General features: G+C 52.7%; 6 protein-coding genes across 6 annotated transcripts; 2 read left to right on the top strand and 4 right to left on the bottom strand.

The window, feature by feature from the left end:
* Positions 1-1,221: 1,221 nt before the first annotated feature.
* AYO20_08604 (hypothetical protein) lies at positions 1,222-2,385 on the bottom strand (the record flags this gene model as incomplete). The annotated part of the gene is made up of 1 exon (XM_022646880.1): positions 1,222-2,385. One exon carries the CDS (start codon positions 2,383-2,385, stop codon positions 1,222-1,224), a length of 1,164 nt encoding a protein of 387 aa, XP_022497104.1.
* Positions 2,386-3,569: 1,184 nt separating this feature from the next.
* On the bottom strand, positions 3,570-5,571 carry AYO20_08605 (hypothetical protein; the record flags this gene model as incomplete). The annotated part of the gene is made up of 6 exons (XM_022646881.1): positions 3,570-3,645; positions 3,711-4,211; positions 4,283-4,304; positions 4,366-4,834; positions 4,900-4,922; positions 5,016-5,571. 6 exons carry the CDS (start codon positions 5,569-5,571, stop codon positions 3,570-3,572), a joined length of 1,647 nt encoding a protein of 548 aa, XP_022497105.1.
* Positions 5,572-6,770: 1,199 nt separating this feature from the next.
* On the bottom strand, positions 6,771-8,169 carry AYO20_08606 (hypothetical protein; the record flags this gene model as incomplete). Its single annotated transcript, XM_022646882.1, has 2 exons — positions 6,771-7,466; positions 7,519-8,169. The coding sequence occupies 2 exons, from the start codon at positions 8,167-8,169 to the stop codon at positions 6,771-6,773; spliced, it is 1,347 nt and encodes a 448-aa protein (XP_022497106.1).
* A 744-nt stretch (positions 8,170-8,913) lies between these two features.
* On the top strand, positions 8,914-10,584 carry AYO20_08607 (hypothetical protein; the record flags this gene model as incomplete). The annotated part of the gene is made up of 1 exon (XM_022646883.1): positions 8,914-10,584. One exon carries the CDS (start codon positions 8,914-8,916, stop codon positions 10,582-10,584), a length of 1,671 nt encoding a protein of 556 aa, XP_022497107.1.
* Positions 10,585-10,935: 351 nt separating this feature from the next.
* AYO20_08608 (hypothetical protein) lies at positions 10,936-12,906 on the bottom strand (the record flags this gene model as incomplete). Its single annotated transcript, XM_022646884.1, has 1 exon — positions 10,936-12,906. One exon carries the CDS (start codon positions 12,904-12,906, stop codon positions 10,936-10,938), a length of 1,971 nt encoding a protein of 656 aa, XP_022497108.1.
* Positions 12,907-13,344: 438 nt separating this feature from the next.
* On the top strand, positions 13,345-15,570 carry AYO20_08609 (hypothetical protein; the record flags this gene model as incomplete). The annotated part of the gene is made up of 3 exons (XM_022646885.1): positions 13,345-14,026; positions 14,128-14,705; positions 14,764-15,570. The coding sequence occupies 3 exons, from the start codon at positions 13,345-13,347 to the stop codon at positions 15,568-15,570; spliced, it is 2,067 nt and encodes a 688-aa protein (XP_022497109.1).
* Positions 15,571-15,790: the final 220 nt, after the last annotated feature.

A 15,790-nucleotide genomic window follows, 5' to 3' on the forward strand; every position in this document is an offset into this window, starting at 1 on the left:
CTCTTCTCGCGAATTTCGACCAGAGTGTACAATTCGGCAGTCCTCATTCAGTGTCCATCAGACAGGTTGTCACCCTAACTCCAGTGAGTCGCAGAGACAGACATTTCTTGAAGCGGTGCTTCAGGGGAACACGTCGATCTGAAGTGCCAGGATATTCTTCAAGCCATAGTTTATCGAAGTCAGTGCCTGTGTAGACACCGTTCTCTTTCGTGAAATAGAATGCAAAGGACAAAAGTTCAACACATGCTGTACAAGAAGTCGATTCCCTAGATGTCCAGGATAAACTTCTGCATAGAAGACATTAGTCACTCCGCCCCGAGTCATAACTGGCATCTCGACTGCAAGGCCGGAAATCGAGTCAGTCGTCAAGACGACATCATTGCAAGGGAAAACCGAGGTTAATCGAGGAGACACGTGACAAGGGGTTTCGTTGGCTTGCCAAGGACAAGGCTGAGAGACAAGGCCGAACAAGATTGAGATGGTTGCAACAAGGCTGCGTGTAGGAACCAACTATCATGAAAGAGTAATGACAGGGTCAGGTGAGGAATCATTGTCAGACTCCAACGCATCTAGATCTGTCCAAGTGGTATATGGCTCAAAATCAGCCCAATTCCCAACATCACATTCCCGGACATGCTCTCGTTACTCCATTTCTCCAAATTGCAAAGAAGTCGCTATCTCAAAGTGCCATATCATAAGCACCGCTGTCATCCGCCATGCCGCGACTCAGAAAAGGATATCCCAAGCAACTTCGTCAAAACTCCCTTCGTGGGAGGGGTATTTGTTGTGGGGTCCAGAAAGGACAGATGGGAAGTCATGTCTGTCAGTCGACTCGAAAGATAAAGTGAGTGACTGCATTGACCAGATACTCCAGTCGAACTGTCTGCTCCTCTGAGCTTAGAAGTCTGAAAGTGAGAGACTAGTGTCTCGTATTAGATCATGAGTAGGTAGACGCCATGCGGTGCCTGTCTGTAGGTCTAGCGGAATGGCTGCAGATAGCTTTGTCGACCCTCGGCCACGTAACTTGACAACTACTCACGCAACATGAGCAGGTGGTCTCCCTCGTCGCTGCTCATGGCTCCTGGTCGATATCAAGTGATCAAGCTCCCCGAGGTCGTCTTCTGCCTGACCAGGCTCGCTGATCAAAACTTAGAACGCCTTCGATATACAGATATCCAAAGATCGTCACAAAAGAAACTCGTCGATACATAAGATCTCCGCTCATGACATCCGAGCATAGTCCTGAGGGTTGTATCGGTACTGTTGTTGTGCCATTTGCTGTTGAGCTTGCGCTGACATAGCGTTTGGGTCTGGGCTCCGAGGCGATCTGTTGGGCGCATGTGCCATGCCTGCTGGTAATTCGGCCATGAATGCTCGTTTTTCCATGCCAGGCGAGACCATCCCGTTGTGGGCGACAGAGCTCGGCATCGAACTGACAGACTCGGCATAGCTTTGCCGGTCTGACTGGCTGCTAGTGTGTGGGAAGTCACTTTGGTTTGGAGAGCTGGCAGACAGTTCAGAGACTGCCGACGAGAACCGGTTGGGATGCAGTTGTTGATGTTGCTGAGGCGGGGGTGGTTGGATGAAATGCGTGCTTCCCTCCATTTCAATCGCCAGACCTTGGCTCTGCTGTGCTGGTGAGTATTGTGGGCCAGGAGCGCCGTACATGGATTGTCTTGCATATGCCGACTGTTGAAACGCCGGGACAGCCGGGGATTGAGGGAAAGCGGATTGCGGAAGGGGGGAGAGCATGGACGGGGAATAATGGCCTTGTTGTTGGAATGTCTGCGAGCGATCTGCAGGATTCAACGTCTTGAGTTTGCCGTCTTCCATCATGGCACTCAGCACACCAGCGTCGATCAGTTCGGCCTTTTTCACCAAGCGGTCGACCATGGTCTTCGAGGCGGCCTTCATCTCCTTCTTTACAAATGACACCATGGCGGGGTTACATTTGATTTCAATGTCCTCACGTAGATAAAGACCCTCGGGAGGGGCATTGCTTCCCAGCTCTCTCGACTCGGGCGGCTCGCCTGGTTGATTGCCCCGAATCTGCCACTTGTTGCGCAAGTCCACGCCCATAGGCGCATAGACATGTGTCTGTAGACCCCACGGCATATCGTGGAAGCAGCCCTTGAAGGATATCTTGCCCGATCCCGCTCTTCCTATGCCCGGCACATACTGGATCCTCTCATTGATTTCGTACCACGTGGAGAAGAATTCATCGGCGGGCGCACTCTGAGGGGCTTTGATGGGTTTGTAGCCGGTGACGAGGGGGTTCAGCTCGATAATCTCGCCATGACTGTGCAGCATGTCAATGGCCAGTTGACGGGGGATGTGCGAGGGAATCGGGGTGATGTTGGTATAGACAGATTTCTTTTTCATCATGGCGACGGTTGGCGCACTCGAGGCACCGGTATGAGGCTAGAGGTGAGGTCAAGGTATTCGCGGGACACGATGACGACGGCTGCGTTTGTTTGAGAACAAGTCTTGGATGTAATTTCTGTCTGGGTTCAACAAAACCAAAAGCTGCAAAGAAATCGCAGGCAGAAAGTTGTCAGATTGCGCAGGCCCAGCTGTGACGGGGGTTTATGCAGTAGTAGAGCCACCGTTTCCCCCAGGTTCCAATTTTCCAAAGCTGACAAGAAGCTGAACCGGGAAAAGGCCAGCGCACGCCCTCGCGAACCCAGGATATGCTGGAGGCGAATAATAACCCTGGCCTTGTAGCGGAGGGGAAATGGATGGAAGTCTATCCGGGAAACCAAATACGGGCTTGTGGCGGCCGGCGGACTTTTGGCTTCTCAGGCCCTTACAAGATGATTCATTCAGTAGGATTCTGCGGGAATTGTTTCGTGAAGCGACTATGCCTGCTTAAGGCCGGGTTTTGATTAAATAATACATGTCTAAGGACCCGGTAGACGGCTCGACGGTTCACCAGCGGAGGTTCTGGAAGGGAGGCGTAGGCGGCTCCATTGCTATAATAATCTAGGGCTGCAGCGATCGCTAGCATCAAGTCTAGAGACGCCCCTCCTATCTCCTCGTATACTCCTACATCCGTGACACAACACCGCTCAAGTAGAGCCAGAATGATGGTCCAGGCGGCTGGCAGTTGGCAGCTAACAGCCCCCCATGAGGAGGCCTGAAAACTCTGGGCGCTGATCAAGTCTGATTGCACCCATGGGCATCTTCGCCGTCCCTCCCAAGGCGTCCCTGGGCGTCACACGAACGTGGCGGAGTGGAACAGGGTCATCATCTAAATATCTCGGCTGCGGCATGATTGGCTGCGCATCAGCCACAGCCCACGTCCGACGCGCACTGAAGCCGCATGCGAGGGAAAAGGCGAAGAAGATTTCTGCTCAAGGGCTCGAAGAGGAAGGTCCCTTTGTCCATTTTATTATTGCAGGTGTCGAGATGTTGGATTGTCGTCGTTGTTGCTGCTGCGAAAACCCCTTTTCGGTAATTTCTGAAAAGCCGGACCACTTAAGCACCATGGCCCCAAGGCACGGGCATCACGGAAGTCTTTAATAGCGAAGATTTATTTGTCATCCTAGGTGGCCCCCGGCACCCTGGTCTTAGAAGTCGTCATTCATATACCGTTGAAGCCAGGCGGTCCGGCCAATCCGAGATCGAATTCTCTTGCCATATATCCTGTGCAAGAGTCAGCCTTGTGAAGTTGCTATATTGCCAAATCCGTTGGCAATGCGAAAACTCACCAGAGAGGGATTGTCAAGAGACAGACAAACAAGAAGAGAGCTCCTAGAATGCAAAATACCTCCAAGGGGCCATCTCGCGCAAGCCAATTGTTGACAAAGTATGTCAGGCCAAAGGTCAAGAGATTCCGGGCGTTGATTGCAACGAATGCTTCCTCATTCAACTTGGGGTAGGAGTCGATCACGTAACCAAAGACGCAGGTCGATGCAAAGGCCAGGCTCATATTCGCAAACCCAAATGTCAAGACTGGTCCCAGCCAATGCGTCTGGTAATGCACAGTCGCCCCGAAACCAAAGAATCCAACCGTGCCGAGGATGATGACAACGATGATGAGCACCAGTCGGAATTCAGGTTCGTAAATTCCTTTGTTCTTCTTCGTCAAGTAGAGACAAATTGCATCGTTAAGGGGTCCAGAGATGACCTCTCCGATTAACGTCAAGATAAATGGCGACAAGCTGATCAACCCGACTTGCGACACCGAGAAGTTGTAAGGCGGGGCGACACTGCAAATATCGGTCAGCCTTCGTCAGGGGTCGACTGAGTCCAGAAATACAGAAAGCCGCGGGAAACTCACAAAATCACTCCATTGACCACAGCTGCAGATAACGAGTTAGCCTTGATCGATCTGAGAATGTCTGAACCAAGCCAAGCACTTACAGAATACCACAATCCAAGTCAAGGTGGTGCCATACATGAGGAAACCCCAAAATACCGCCGGATAAAAGAAGAGCAACACCGGCCGGGTAAAGATTTTGTAGATCGGGGCATAGCTATATCGACCAGTGAAAACCCTCAGCGACCGCGAGAACGACATCTTGGGTTCGTTCGAACCACGTGTGACGGTGTAAGACAAATGTTTGTCCTTCTCTCCACGAGCTTGAGAGATGTCATGTTCGTGTCCCAGCTTCATGTGGACATGTTGCACACCCGGCTTCTCGGGGTCAGTGTCGACGGTATCTGCCACCGGCACCACCACGACAGCGTCTCGGCGATACGTGGTCTCGGGGACAAGAAAGAATACCGCGAACATGAGCACACCGAACATGATGGCGCATACTCCGAAGGTCCACTGGTACCCGTCATATTCGATTATGTATCCAGCAACCAAGGCGCCACCAGAGATTCCCTGATGTCGGGTCAGTCCACAACACTTTTGAGAAGACAAATATGTTGGTATTCATCGAGACATACTGTTAGGAGAAACAAATTCCACACTGCGATTCGGGTAGCCCTTTCATGGACAAAGTAAAGGTCACCAATTGTGCATTGGACAAGTACCTATGTTTGACACGATTAGCACAACTCACAATTCCAGGGTTGGATCTCGAATACCTCGTACGGAGCCATGCCCACGCCACTGATGACCCTGGAAGCCAGAAAGCTGCTATAATTGCCAGCCTTTGCACCCCAAACAGAACAAGCGAACATGACGCAGCTCGCAAGAATATAGATTGGCCTCTTCCCGTATATTTTGGCCAGAGGATTGGTCAGGAACAATCCCAGTCCGATGGTGAGGATTAACCACGCGGTAGCCTGGGACAGGATTTCAACCGTGATGTGAAGTTGAGCTGAGATCTCCACAAAACCAGGACTCAACATGGGGCCGAACGCGCCCACGACGGCAGCGGAGAGCGAAACGATGAGGAGAATCATTTCCTTCTTCCATTGTGGCCAATTCAGAGGATCGTTTGGAGAGTCCGACGGTTGAGGAATCAAGATGATGTTTGAAAACCTGCCCTTGCCATGCTTCAACAGCTCTCGCGGTACCTCTGCATATTCCGGTGGTAGGTCATCCTGATCGCTCATGAAAGACGTGCCAGGCACATTTTCCAGTTTTTTGCAGTCGAGGATTCCGAATGGCATGTTGAAAAGAAATGACGCTATCGAGGTGAATGCCAGTGGCAAGGCTGGGAGGGAAAGATTTCACTCTACCCATGGGCAAGCTCAAGCTTAAGTATTGAAAGATGTCCGGAAACGCCCTCCGCACTTTTGGATGCAGCGGTTGTTATGGTGGCGTCGAAGCCCCTACAAGTGTTGGAACATGTGCGAGAAGCAGGCAAAGACTGACTGTCCCACCGTGTGACACACCAATAGACACAGGCGAGGGGACTGGAAGTGGTACATAGAAGGTTAGTGGCATCAAGCCTTTCTCATGCACCTAAATCGTCTCAATTCAAGAATGCACCACAGCAACATCGCGAAAAGGAATAGCAGGGGATGCCGGAATACTCCCACTGACGAGCATTTCTCAGCGGTGCCAGGCGTATGCCAGGTCAACATTGGGATCGGCGGTGCACACTGGTGTACATTGAGCAAGACGCAGTGGACGCATTAGGACTTGCATCTACCCCAGCTCGACCAAGTGGGATATTGTGGGGTTCATCATCGGATGGTGCACTGTCGTCGATCACTCTTGTAAGACTTGTGGCTGGAATTCCATCTCTTTTTCACGATTGCGACACTCAGTTTCGAAGACGCCTTTGTTGCGACAGTATTCCGGCAGTTGAGCTGCCTCTGGAAGTGTGGAGGCACATCTCAGCTCCGTGTCGGCCGCGCATCCAAGGCAATACTGCCTTTAGAGCATAGGTGTTAATGAAGCAGTGGGTTTAGTGTAGGTACCTTTGCTACGTGCCCTCCAACATGGACCACACATTGGCTTGTGCCTTTGTTCGACAGCGATTCGGTCTTCTTGCCTTGAGGATGTGTGTCAGGTAAGGGGTGGCATAGAACCGAAGGCCAATTTGGCGGCTTCAAAATATACAATCTGCGTCGACAGCAACATTTTCCTCTGTAGATGAGTCAGTCAGAAGGTAGCTGTAGGGAGGCCTAGCAGATACCAAGAACAGGCAATATGTGAGGCGCAGATGGCTGCAATAGTTGAAGAGTGACAATCAAGAAGTCAGAATAAGACTTTGGTGGACAAAGTGAGAAGAGCCGCATCGAGCCTCTGCCTGCGGGAATTGCCCGACTCAATCATCTTTACTCGTACTTGTTCCTTCGCTCACAATACATGGTTAACACTACTGCTTGTACTACTGCCGCTGCTGCTTGCGTCACATCCTCTATGCCAGCTGGTCAATCTCTTGAGCAAGCATCGTCTGCACTCCATTCGAAGCCGATACCTCTGACACGCTGTCACTCTTGACCGACACGCCTCGATCCAACTTCTTCAGCACATCGTCAACAACCTCATACGCATGTTTCTCTGCGTCAAAATCCAAGAGCCACGCCTCGCGCTTCAAGTGCAGAGATTTGACATCCTTCCAGATTTTGTCCCAGTCAGCCTTGTGCCACTGCTCTCGCGTCGTAATACCAGTCTTTTGCGCCCGGTGGACACGCTCATATCGGATGGCTTCAAAGGCGCGAATGGCCCGAGGAACATTGTCTTTGCCGCTCTTCTCGAGTGTGATAGCCAGGGTCACTCCATCCTCCATTGATTGGCTTGCTCCTTGGATTGATGTTGGCAAAAAAGGGTGTGCAGCATCACCGATCAGTGCAATCCGAGCCTTGGGGGAGATGAAGGTCGGCAATGGATCTCGAAAGACCAGTTTATAATCGACGAGCCGATCTGGCGGGGTGGCGTCGACAATGTCGTGGACTATAGGGGCCCAGCCTTGCAAGTTCCGCTTGACTTCCTCCTTGTCACCAGGGAATTGCCAATCCTCATCAATGTCTGCATCATCTTTGTGTGTCAGAACCCAGCTGAACTCTGTGCCATTCTTTATTGATGCAGCGAGGAAATGCTTGTCCTCGCCAATCTGAAGTGAAAGTCAGAGACGGAATCATCGAGTATAAGAGCAGCCTGCTTACCCATCCAGAATGACTATCGCCGTTCACCACCAAATGCTTCGTTCTCTCATTCTTGGCTAGATCATCGGATGAAAACCAGGATCGATATACAGCATATCCTGAGGGTTTCGGTCGATCTTCGAACCCCAGCACAATCTTCCTTCCCGCTGACTTCACCCCCTCGGCCGCAAACACACAATCGGCCACCAGCTTCTCGCCGTTCACGAGCACGCCCGCTTCTGTGTCGGTCTCAAAATAATCAGTCACTTGTTGACCGAGTCGGATGTCAATCCCCCTTGCTTTGGCATGCTGGAAGACAACATGATGGATCTCCCCCCGGTGGCCATTGATGCGTCTTCCCCATTGCTTCTCGACATCCCATATTTGCCTCGTAGCAAAGTTGCCTTTCCAATCGTAAAAATCGAGCCCTTCACTATGGTGGCTGATTGGTTCAAGCTCGTCAACCACACCTTCCCATCGTTCAAAGATATGACCGGAGTTTGATGAGAAGCTAATGATATCCCCCAAGGGCTTCAACTCAGGTACTCTCTCGAGTAATATCACAGAATGGCCCTTTCGATCACATTCTATGGCCGCACATAGTCCAGCAAATCCAGCTCCCACGATGATCACCTTGATGCCGGAGGGTGGTAACCTTGCGAAGCCGGGCATCTTTCGAGGTTGTTTTTACCTTAATGCTTTGTTACCAAATGACGATGACAAAGCAGACTTAGGGGATCCTTCTATAGAGTCGGCACAAAAGGGTTCCTGATCAGCCTGGATGCAGGCTGTTGTATGTCTGGTCCCCCATGTTCTCTCGGCCCCAGGCTTCATCGACTCTCCCCATGGCTTTCCCACGAGCGAATTGCCACCAGTACTATCCACTGACCAAATCGGGAATTGATGCACGGCATATCGAGAATGGAAGTTTGAGATGGGGTTTTCCGGTGCCTTGTCAGCACTCATCAACTGCCGAAGATCTCGACCATAGCCGGACTCTGGCGAGCAATGGGCCTTCTCCGCACAAGCATTGCCGCCCCACGAAGGCCGAATCTTCTCTCCACGAAAGACAGCGCCGTCGATGTGGCACGTCTCTTTCCCGCCAATGACGAGCGTGCCATTGACCTAAAAGAAGTGTGTTAGGCGCAGCCTGGTATCCCGAAGCGGTGGAGGGGGATACAAAGGTTGGTGACGGCAATGCTCCGGTACCTCCCCAATTTTCCTGCATTCTCTCTTTCTGTGCTGCCTCCACGGAATATTCGTGAAGAAACTATTTTATCGGTGTGAGTTTTGGTTCTTGTTGTTTGTTACTGCTTCACTGAAACTAATAGGCGGTCACGCTGGTCCAGGATAGAGTGAGTATATCTGACAGGGATTGAAGTGAGATACATACCACCACTGGTGCTGCCAGCAACGATGAGCTGGTCTACCGTCTTTTACATCTGGTCGGGCGTGACGGGTCTATTGTTCCTGGGCGTGCTTGGTGTTGTGATCCACGATGTCATCCTCTGGAAGCGAATGCCTCCGGGCCCTCAGCCTCTACCGTTCATTGGCAACAAATTCGACATTCCAGCCAAGTACCCGTGGATTCAGTTCCAGGAATGGTCGAGGAAGTACGGGCCAATCTACACCCTGTGGTTCGGCCGACGTCCGACTGTGATCATTTCCGATCCCAATGTGGCTGTCGACTTGCTCGAGAAGCGCTCCCACAAGTACAGCTCACGCCCCCGTTTCGTCACCATGGGCGAGATCTTCTGGGACATGAGCAGCATCCTCGTGCAACCGTACGGCAAGGACTGGTCCGTGCGTCGGAAAGCCCTGCACAGCGTGCTCACTCAGAAAGCGCTGCAGCACTATAAACCTGTCCAGGAGGCCGAAGCCGCACGTCTCTGTCACCATCTCCTCGAGCAGCCGGATGACCTGGACAATCTTCTGAACCGCTTCACGGCTTCGATCGTCTTCACCATCGCCTACGGACACCGCATCGACAGTATGCAATCACCTATCATACGCCAACGGATGAAAATCATGCATTGGAGTGCTTCCCTCAACGTCCCCGGTCGGTACCTCGTCGAGTCATTGCCCTTCCTCAAACATGTCCCCGACGCGTTGGCGCCGTGGAAGCGCGAGATCAAATCCTGGGGCAGGGAGGAACAGGAGGCAAACGCCCAATTACTCGACTACGTCCGCGAGGATATCGAAAACGCAAAGATGCCCGGTGCTCCGCCGCTCCCCAACAGTCTGGCGAAGCAGCTGCTGGAAAACCGCGCCGCAGACCCTTCGGCGTTCGCCCTGCTACGTGAGAGAGATTTTGCCAGTTTGCCCGCCTCGGTGTTTGGGGCCGGCGCAGACACCACCTCGTCTACTCTTTCCTCCGCCATTCTGGGCATCATAACCCACCAAGAAGTCCTCGCGGCTGCGCACGCCGAGCTCGATGCGGTGATCGGTCAAGACCGCCTGCCAGGCTACACGGACGAAGCCTCCCTGCCGTACATCAGAGCCATCGCCAAGGAGGCCCTTCGCTGGCGCCCAGTCGCCGTGCTGGGCGGGACACCGCACGCGAGCACCGAACCAGACAACTACAACGGGTATTACATCCCCAAAGGCACCAACATCCTCGGGAACAGCTGGGCCATCAACCGCAACGAGCAGTACTACCCGAACGCCGACCACTTCAACCCGCTGCGCTTCCTCGACGCCGAGGACCCCGCATCGCTGGGCTACCTGCCCAAGGAGTACCTCGCGTCCACGCCACTGGAACGCGGCGCTCCCCACCCCTCAAAATCCGGCCACTCGACGTTCGGCTGGGGTCGTCGCATCTGCCCCGGCGCCGACCTGGCCTCGAACAACCTGTACATCGCCCTGGCGTGTCTGCTGTGGTGCTTCGACATCCGCCCGACGAAGGGCTACGTGTACGACACGTACGACTACACCGACGGCTTCAACATCCGGCCCAACCCCTACAAGTGCGACATCACCATCCGGAGCGACCGCCACAGGGAGGTCCTGGAGCGACACTACCAAGAGGCCAAGGAATATCTTGTGACGCACTTCCCCTTGTTCAAGGAGCACGAGATTGTGGTCTAGACGTGTTGGCTGAACTGGCGACGTAGAAGGAGGGACGGAGGGTAGATGCGTCGGAAGAGGCCTAGTGGGAGGGCGTGGCGTGGCGTGGTGAGTTTGGGAACCGTAGATACTTTATGCGCCGCGGTGAGATAGAAGATGACCCAAGCAAGGAAATGAGATTGATCCTTCGGCCACGGAAGTAGGTCGCCCGCGAGGGGATCGACGAAGAATTGAGTGACCTTTGCTTTCTAGACTTTTCAGCCCCAATAGATTCTATTGCTGGGTAAACAAAGGTTGTCTGTCATCTGAGGAATATCCCCGTGTTTGAAGCACCACCGATTATTTTCAATCGTCTCTTGAACCACGCACTGTTCAGCCCGCTCCCTGCATGCGCCTGATCCGCTCTTCGGCCGCCCTTGCCCTCCGTTCCCTCTCTAGCCTCATGCGCATTTCGGGTGTCAGTCCACGCACCTCTTCCTCTCTCTTATCCGCCCCGGTCTTCTCCACTGCGGCTGCGAGCGCCTTGCCTGCTCCGGCTTTCTTCTCGATCCTGTTCACGTTACGCTTCTCCTCTTCCAGTCGGAGATGTTCGAGGCCGGCTTTTCTGCGCTGCGCCTCTGCAGCGTCAGAGGCCGCCTTCTCCTGTGCCGCCTTTGCATCGGATTCTTCTTGTGAAAGAGGTGAGGCAACATGCGCCGCAGACCAGTCGAACGCCTTTTCTCCAAGCTGGTGTCGAGCGATGCGGAAGGCGTCTCTGGTTTTGGTGTCGCCTGCGATTTCATATGCTGTCTTGCCATCGCCGTTCTTTATAGTAGGATCGGCGTGAGCCTTGGTAAGGAGGGCTAGAACCAATGGCGGTGAATTTGTTGATGCGGAGAGGTGGAGTGGAGTAGGCGCGTGATGGTGGTCGGCAGGAGGGTAAAAGGTGAAATCTGGGGATAGTTCGTTCTTGGTTAGATAGAGTAGGACTCCAGGTGCCTTTGAACGCCGTATAAGGGCTTGAAGCTGAGAAGTATGAAACTGAGCGGTTTCCTCTTCCTTGCTAAGCTTCGGTGCTTGAGGTTTCGGTTTCGACTCTTTCGCTGCAGCTTTCTCGGATATATTCTTCTCAGCGATCGGCTCAACAAGTTTTCCCACCTTCAGTCGAGTGAGCTCTTGAAACGAACGCAAAAGCTCGCCTTGAGTGGCCCGACGTGTGCTGAATGGGAACCCACGTATCCTCTTGTCATTGCTTCTCAAGACTTGACCTTCGTAGGGGCCGAACAAAGTCCTTCTGTTGGTACTTCCGGTAGCCCGGATGAAGAGCAACTCGGCGGCGTCGATCATGCCTTTCCATTCTGACAACACTGCTCTGACGTCGGCTTCCAAGGCCATCTCATTGTATCTGCGGATGGATGAACCCGCTGAGTGGGCGTTTCCTTTCGCGTTGTCGTTTGCGGATTGAGAACCACCTTGTTTCCGCCTCGTGGTATATCGGTGAAAGGTCTTGTGGGCCTTAACGACTGGGTGACGCTCCTCGATGCCACCAGGGCCTTTTCTCAGTTCCGGTACCAATGAGATGACCATAGCAGCGAAGTGACCGCCCCCGATCATGCAGAGGAAAAAATGGGGATCGGTTCTCATCGCTTGTGATGAGTCTCCTTGCGACTTCCCACTGTGTTTGGCAACTGTCGGTTTAAGCTGCTTCTTTTTGAGAATGTCCACAAGAGAGGTGGATGCCTGGTCTTGCTCCTCGGTTGATAGGATGGCTCGATAGACGCCTAACCCGATATCGTTTCCAAGTTTTGGAGTTGTTAACCATAACAGTGGTGCACTACCAAACGAACGCTTTTTGGAGTCTTCAGTGGCGTCGGCGAACTGCTGATGAGATATCCTAGCCTGGCGTCTGAGCAGAGCAGTTAGTGTGCTGTCGCCGCCTTTGGCCTCGCCCTCATCTTCCTCGTCAGAGCCCTCCGAGTCTGATCCCGAGAGTGACTCGTCCAGGTCACCGATCAGTTTAATGAAAGTGGCCTCATCCACCGGAGGGAGTTGTTTTATGGTGAGTTTGAGGTTGTATCTGTGGAAATCCGACTTGACATGCAGTCGCTGGTCTTGGACATTGTCGAAGGAAACTCTACACAGTGCACATGATGTTGGGGCCGCAATGCCATCTTCGTTAGGACTGCTCTCTCGACCTGTGGGTATTGACTCGGGGAGTGAGTTTTGTGGCTGTGTCTGTGGCTGCGACTGCTCCTGTACCTGTCCCGCTGGAGTCAAGGAAAGCAGCAGTTCTGGCGGAAGATCGTAGATGTACAAAGGACGGCGCAAAAGAGGGTTTGTATCGGAATGAGCCTTGTCAGCCATTCTGCACTCCGACCAATGGTCCATGCGCTGAGCCTGTTCTTTTTGTGGTATGTATCTGCACTGATTCTTCCTCTACATGAGAATCTCTGCCTGTAACTTCTGCGCAGTCCCCCAAAGACGTCATAGGCGCTTTCATCACGTGGTCTCGCGTCAATCCGCCACGTGCAACTTTGAGTTTTGGCCCCCGACGCGGCGAGTGAAATTGAAGCCTGAAGCTTTGCCCGTTTCTCACCTGCACATCCACACCAAACATCCACTCACCCAAGGACCCAAGCAACTGCCTGTGAAAGGCCAAGCTGCTGCCTTTCCCTTGTTACGCTTCTTGCTCTGAACCGGGGCTGCCCTGTCTTCTTCTTAAAATGTCATAAATCAGAAAGGTCTGTCACTCTCACCTCGTAAACTCTCGCAACCTCTCTGAATCCTACTCCTCAAGCAAGGATGGTTCGAATCAAGCCTCCTCAACCTGCTGTGCCCTCTTTAGACGGTGTCATCGTCAGCTTCGCCTCTTACACCCCCAGCGCACACCCTGAACTCTCGAACAAGAGTGTTGCGCAACTGAAGACTGACATCTCCAACTGTGGCGGTTTCTACACACCGAGGCCGGGAGAGTGTACACACCTCATCACCACTCACGTTCAATTTGGCAAGAAGCTTGATCGTATCACCCAGGCTCAAAAGAATCCTGACACTCTCATCGTCTCTTACGAGTGGCTCGCAGCGTCTCTAGCTTCGAGCGCTCCGGTAGACGTCGAACAATATCTTCTGGAGAGCTCGCCTGCAGATGATGACGATACAGTGAATGGTAACGGTGCGCAAGCCTCTCAGAAGACAGCTGCCAGGTCGTCAAAGCGCTCACGGAAAGATGACGACGACGAGGATAACCCGGTACCGACAAAGAAATCCAAGCCTGCCAAAGCAGCTCAATCACCGATCCCCACAGCACCCAAGGCGATTGAAGTTCCAGTGGATCAGTTCGTCTCCTCCGCTCACAACTATGCTGTGCATGTGGACGACAGCGGCGTGATATACGATGCCACTCTGAACAAGTCTGACGCAAAAGTGAACAACAACAAGTTCTATAGAGTTCAGCTCTTGAGACAATCCACTCGTTTCTACACTTGTAAGTTTTCTCGGCTAGTTTACATGAGTATTTAGACCCACCCTCGAACGCCTCCAAGGTTTGTATGGATGATACAGTCCCTGAACTCTGACAAATTGTAGGGACACGCTGGGGTCGTGTGGGTGAGGGCGGCCAGAGCAAGATGCTAGGTGACGGCACCCTTGACGACGCTCTTTCGTATTTTCGGATCAAATTCAAAGAGAAGGCCGGTCTTACGTGGGAAAATAGGGATGCGCCGTCTCGGAAGGGCAAGTATGCATATCTTGAAATCAACTACGCAGAGTCGGAGGACGAAGTTGAGAAACAACCCGTGGAAGCGAGCCGGAAAGGTGAAGTTGCTGTGAGAGAAAAGGTCTTTGCCGCGAGCAAACTCATGCCACCGGTCCAACGCCTGATGGAGCTCATCTTCAACATGCAGTATTTCAAAAATACCATGGCCGACTTTGACTACGATGCCAATAAGATGCCTCTTGGGAAGTTGAGCAAGAAGACTCTACTCAAGGGGTATGAAGTCCTGAAAGAGCTGGCCTTGCTCGTGGCCGACCCATCTGTTGCCACCGGTATGGGAGAAGAAGCGTTCCAAGCTGTCCTGGACCGAAGCAATCGGTACTTCTCACTTGTTCCGCATGTCGTTGGCCGCCGTCAGTTACCCGTTCTCAAGAATATGGATTCCATTAAGGTACTTGGGCATGACCGTCATCACTGCCATACTCGTCCTCGAGCTAACCGTGATACAGAGAGAAATTCAACTCCTCGAGACGTTGACAGACATGCAACTGGCCAACGAGATTATGCAGTCCGCTGCAATCGAGGAACATAGGACTCTCCATATGCTGGATCGACAATACCAAGGACTGGGCATGAAAGAGATGATTCCTTTGGATCAGGACAGTCAAGAATTCACCGAGATCTTTAACTACCTGAACCTGTCGACTGGCAGCACCCATGCCGTTAGATACGGGGTGCAGGATATCTTCCGCATCGAGCGCGACGGCGAAAGTGACCGACTCGACAACTCTCAATACGCGTATCTCGGGCCAAGGAGTGACCGCCGCTTGCTCTGGCATGGATCCCGTGTCACCAACTTTGGTGGCATCCTCAGCCAAGGCTTGCGCATTGCACCACCAGAAGCCCCTGTATCAGGGTACATGTTTGGCAAAGGCGTGTATCTTGCAGATATGAGCTCAAAGAGCGCTGGCTATTGTGCAACATACAACAGTGCGGGAACTGGGTTACTCCTGCTTTGCGAGGCTGAACTGGGAAACCCCTCTCTCAAACTCACGCAAGCCGATTACAATGCCGAGGATCGTGCCAAGTTGTATGGCCACCTTTCCACCTGGGGTGTTGGTCGAACCAGCCCTCGTGTGTGGAAGGATGCTAGCTGCGTGCATCCGAGCCTGAAAGGAGTGAAAATGCCTGATGTTGTCAATTATCCGCCCAGTCCAACTAACGAGCCTTGTGCACAACTTTTGTACAACGAATACATCGTCTACGATGTGGCTCAGATCCGACTACGATACCTTTTGCGAGTCACCATAAATTGAGGATTCGGTTCGATGATACCGGCATGGGACGAACCAAGACAGAGATTGGCAAACTTGGGACCGGGAGTCGACACCACACTCGTCCTGTTTCACCAGCTGCGCGACAAGCGAATAATCATGGTTTGCATAGCGAAGGGGTCGTTCATGTTTTTTCAGTCACTGCTTCAACAGCTTTCAGCATTCCCAGGGATGCATTCATGGATACAGAAATACCCCATTG

This window comes from Fonsecaea nubica, assembly GCF_001646965.1.
Source record: "Fonsecaea nubica strain CBS 269.64 chromosome Unknown Scaff70, whole genome shotgun sequence".
NCBI lineage: Eukaryota > Fungi > Ascomycota > Eurotiomycetes > Chaetothyriales > Herpotrichiellaceae > Fonsecaea > Fonsecaea nubica.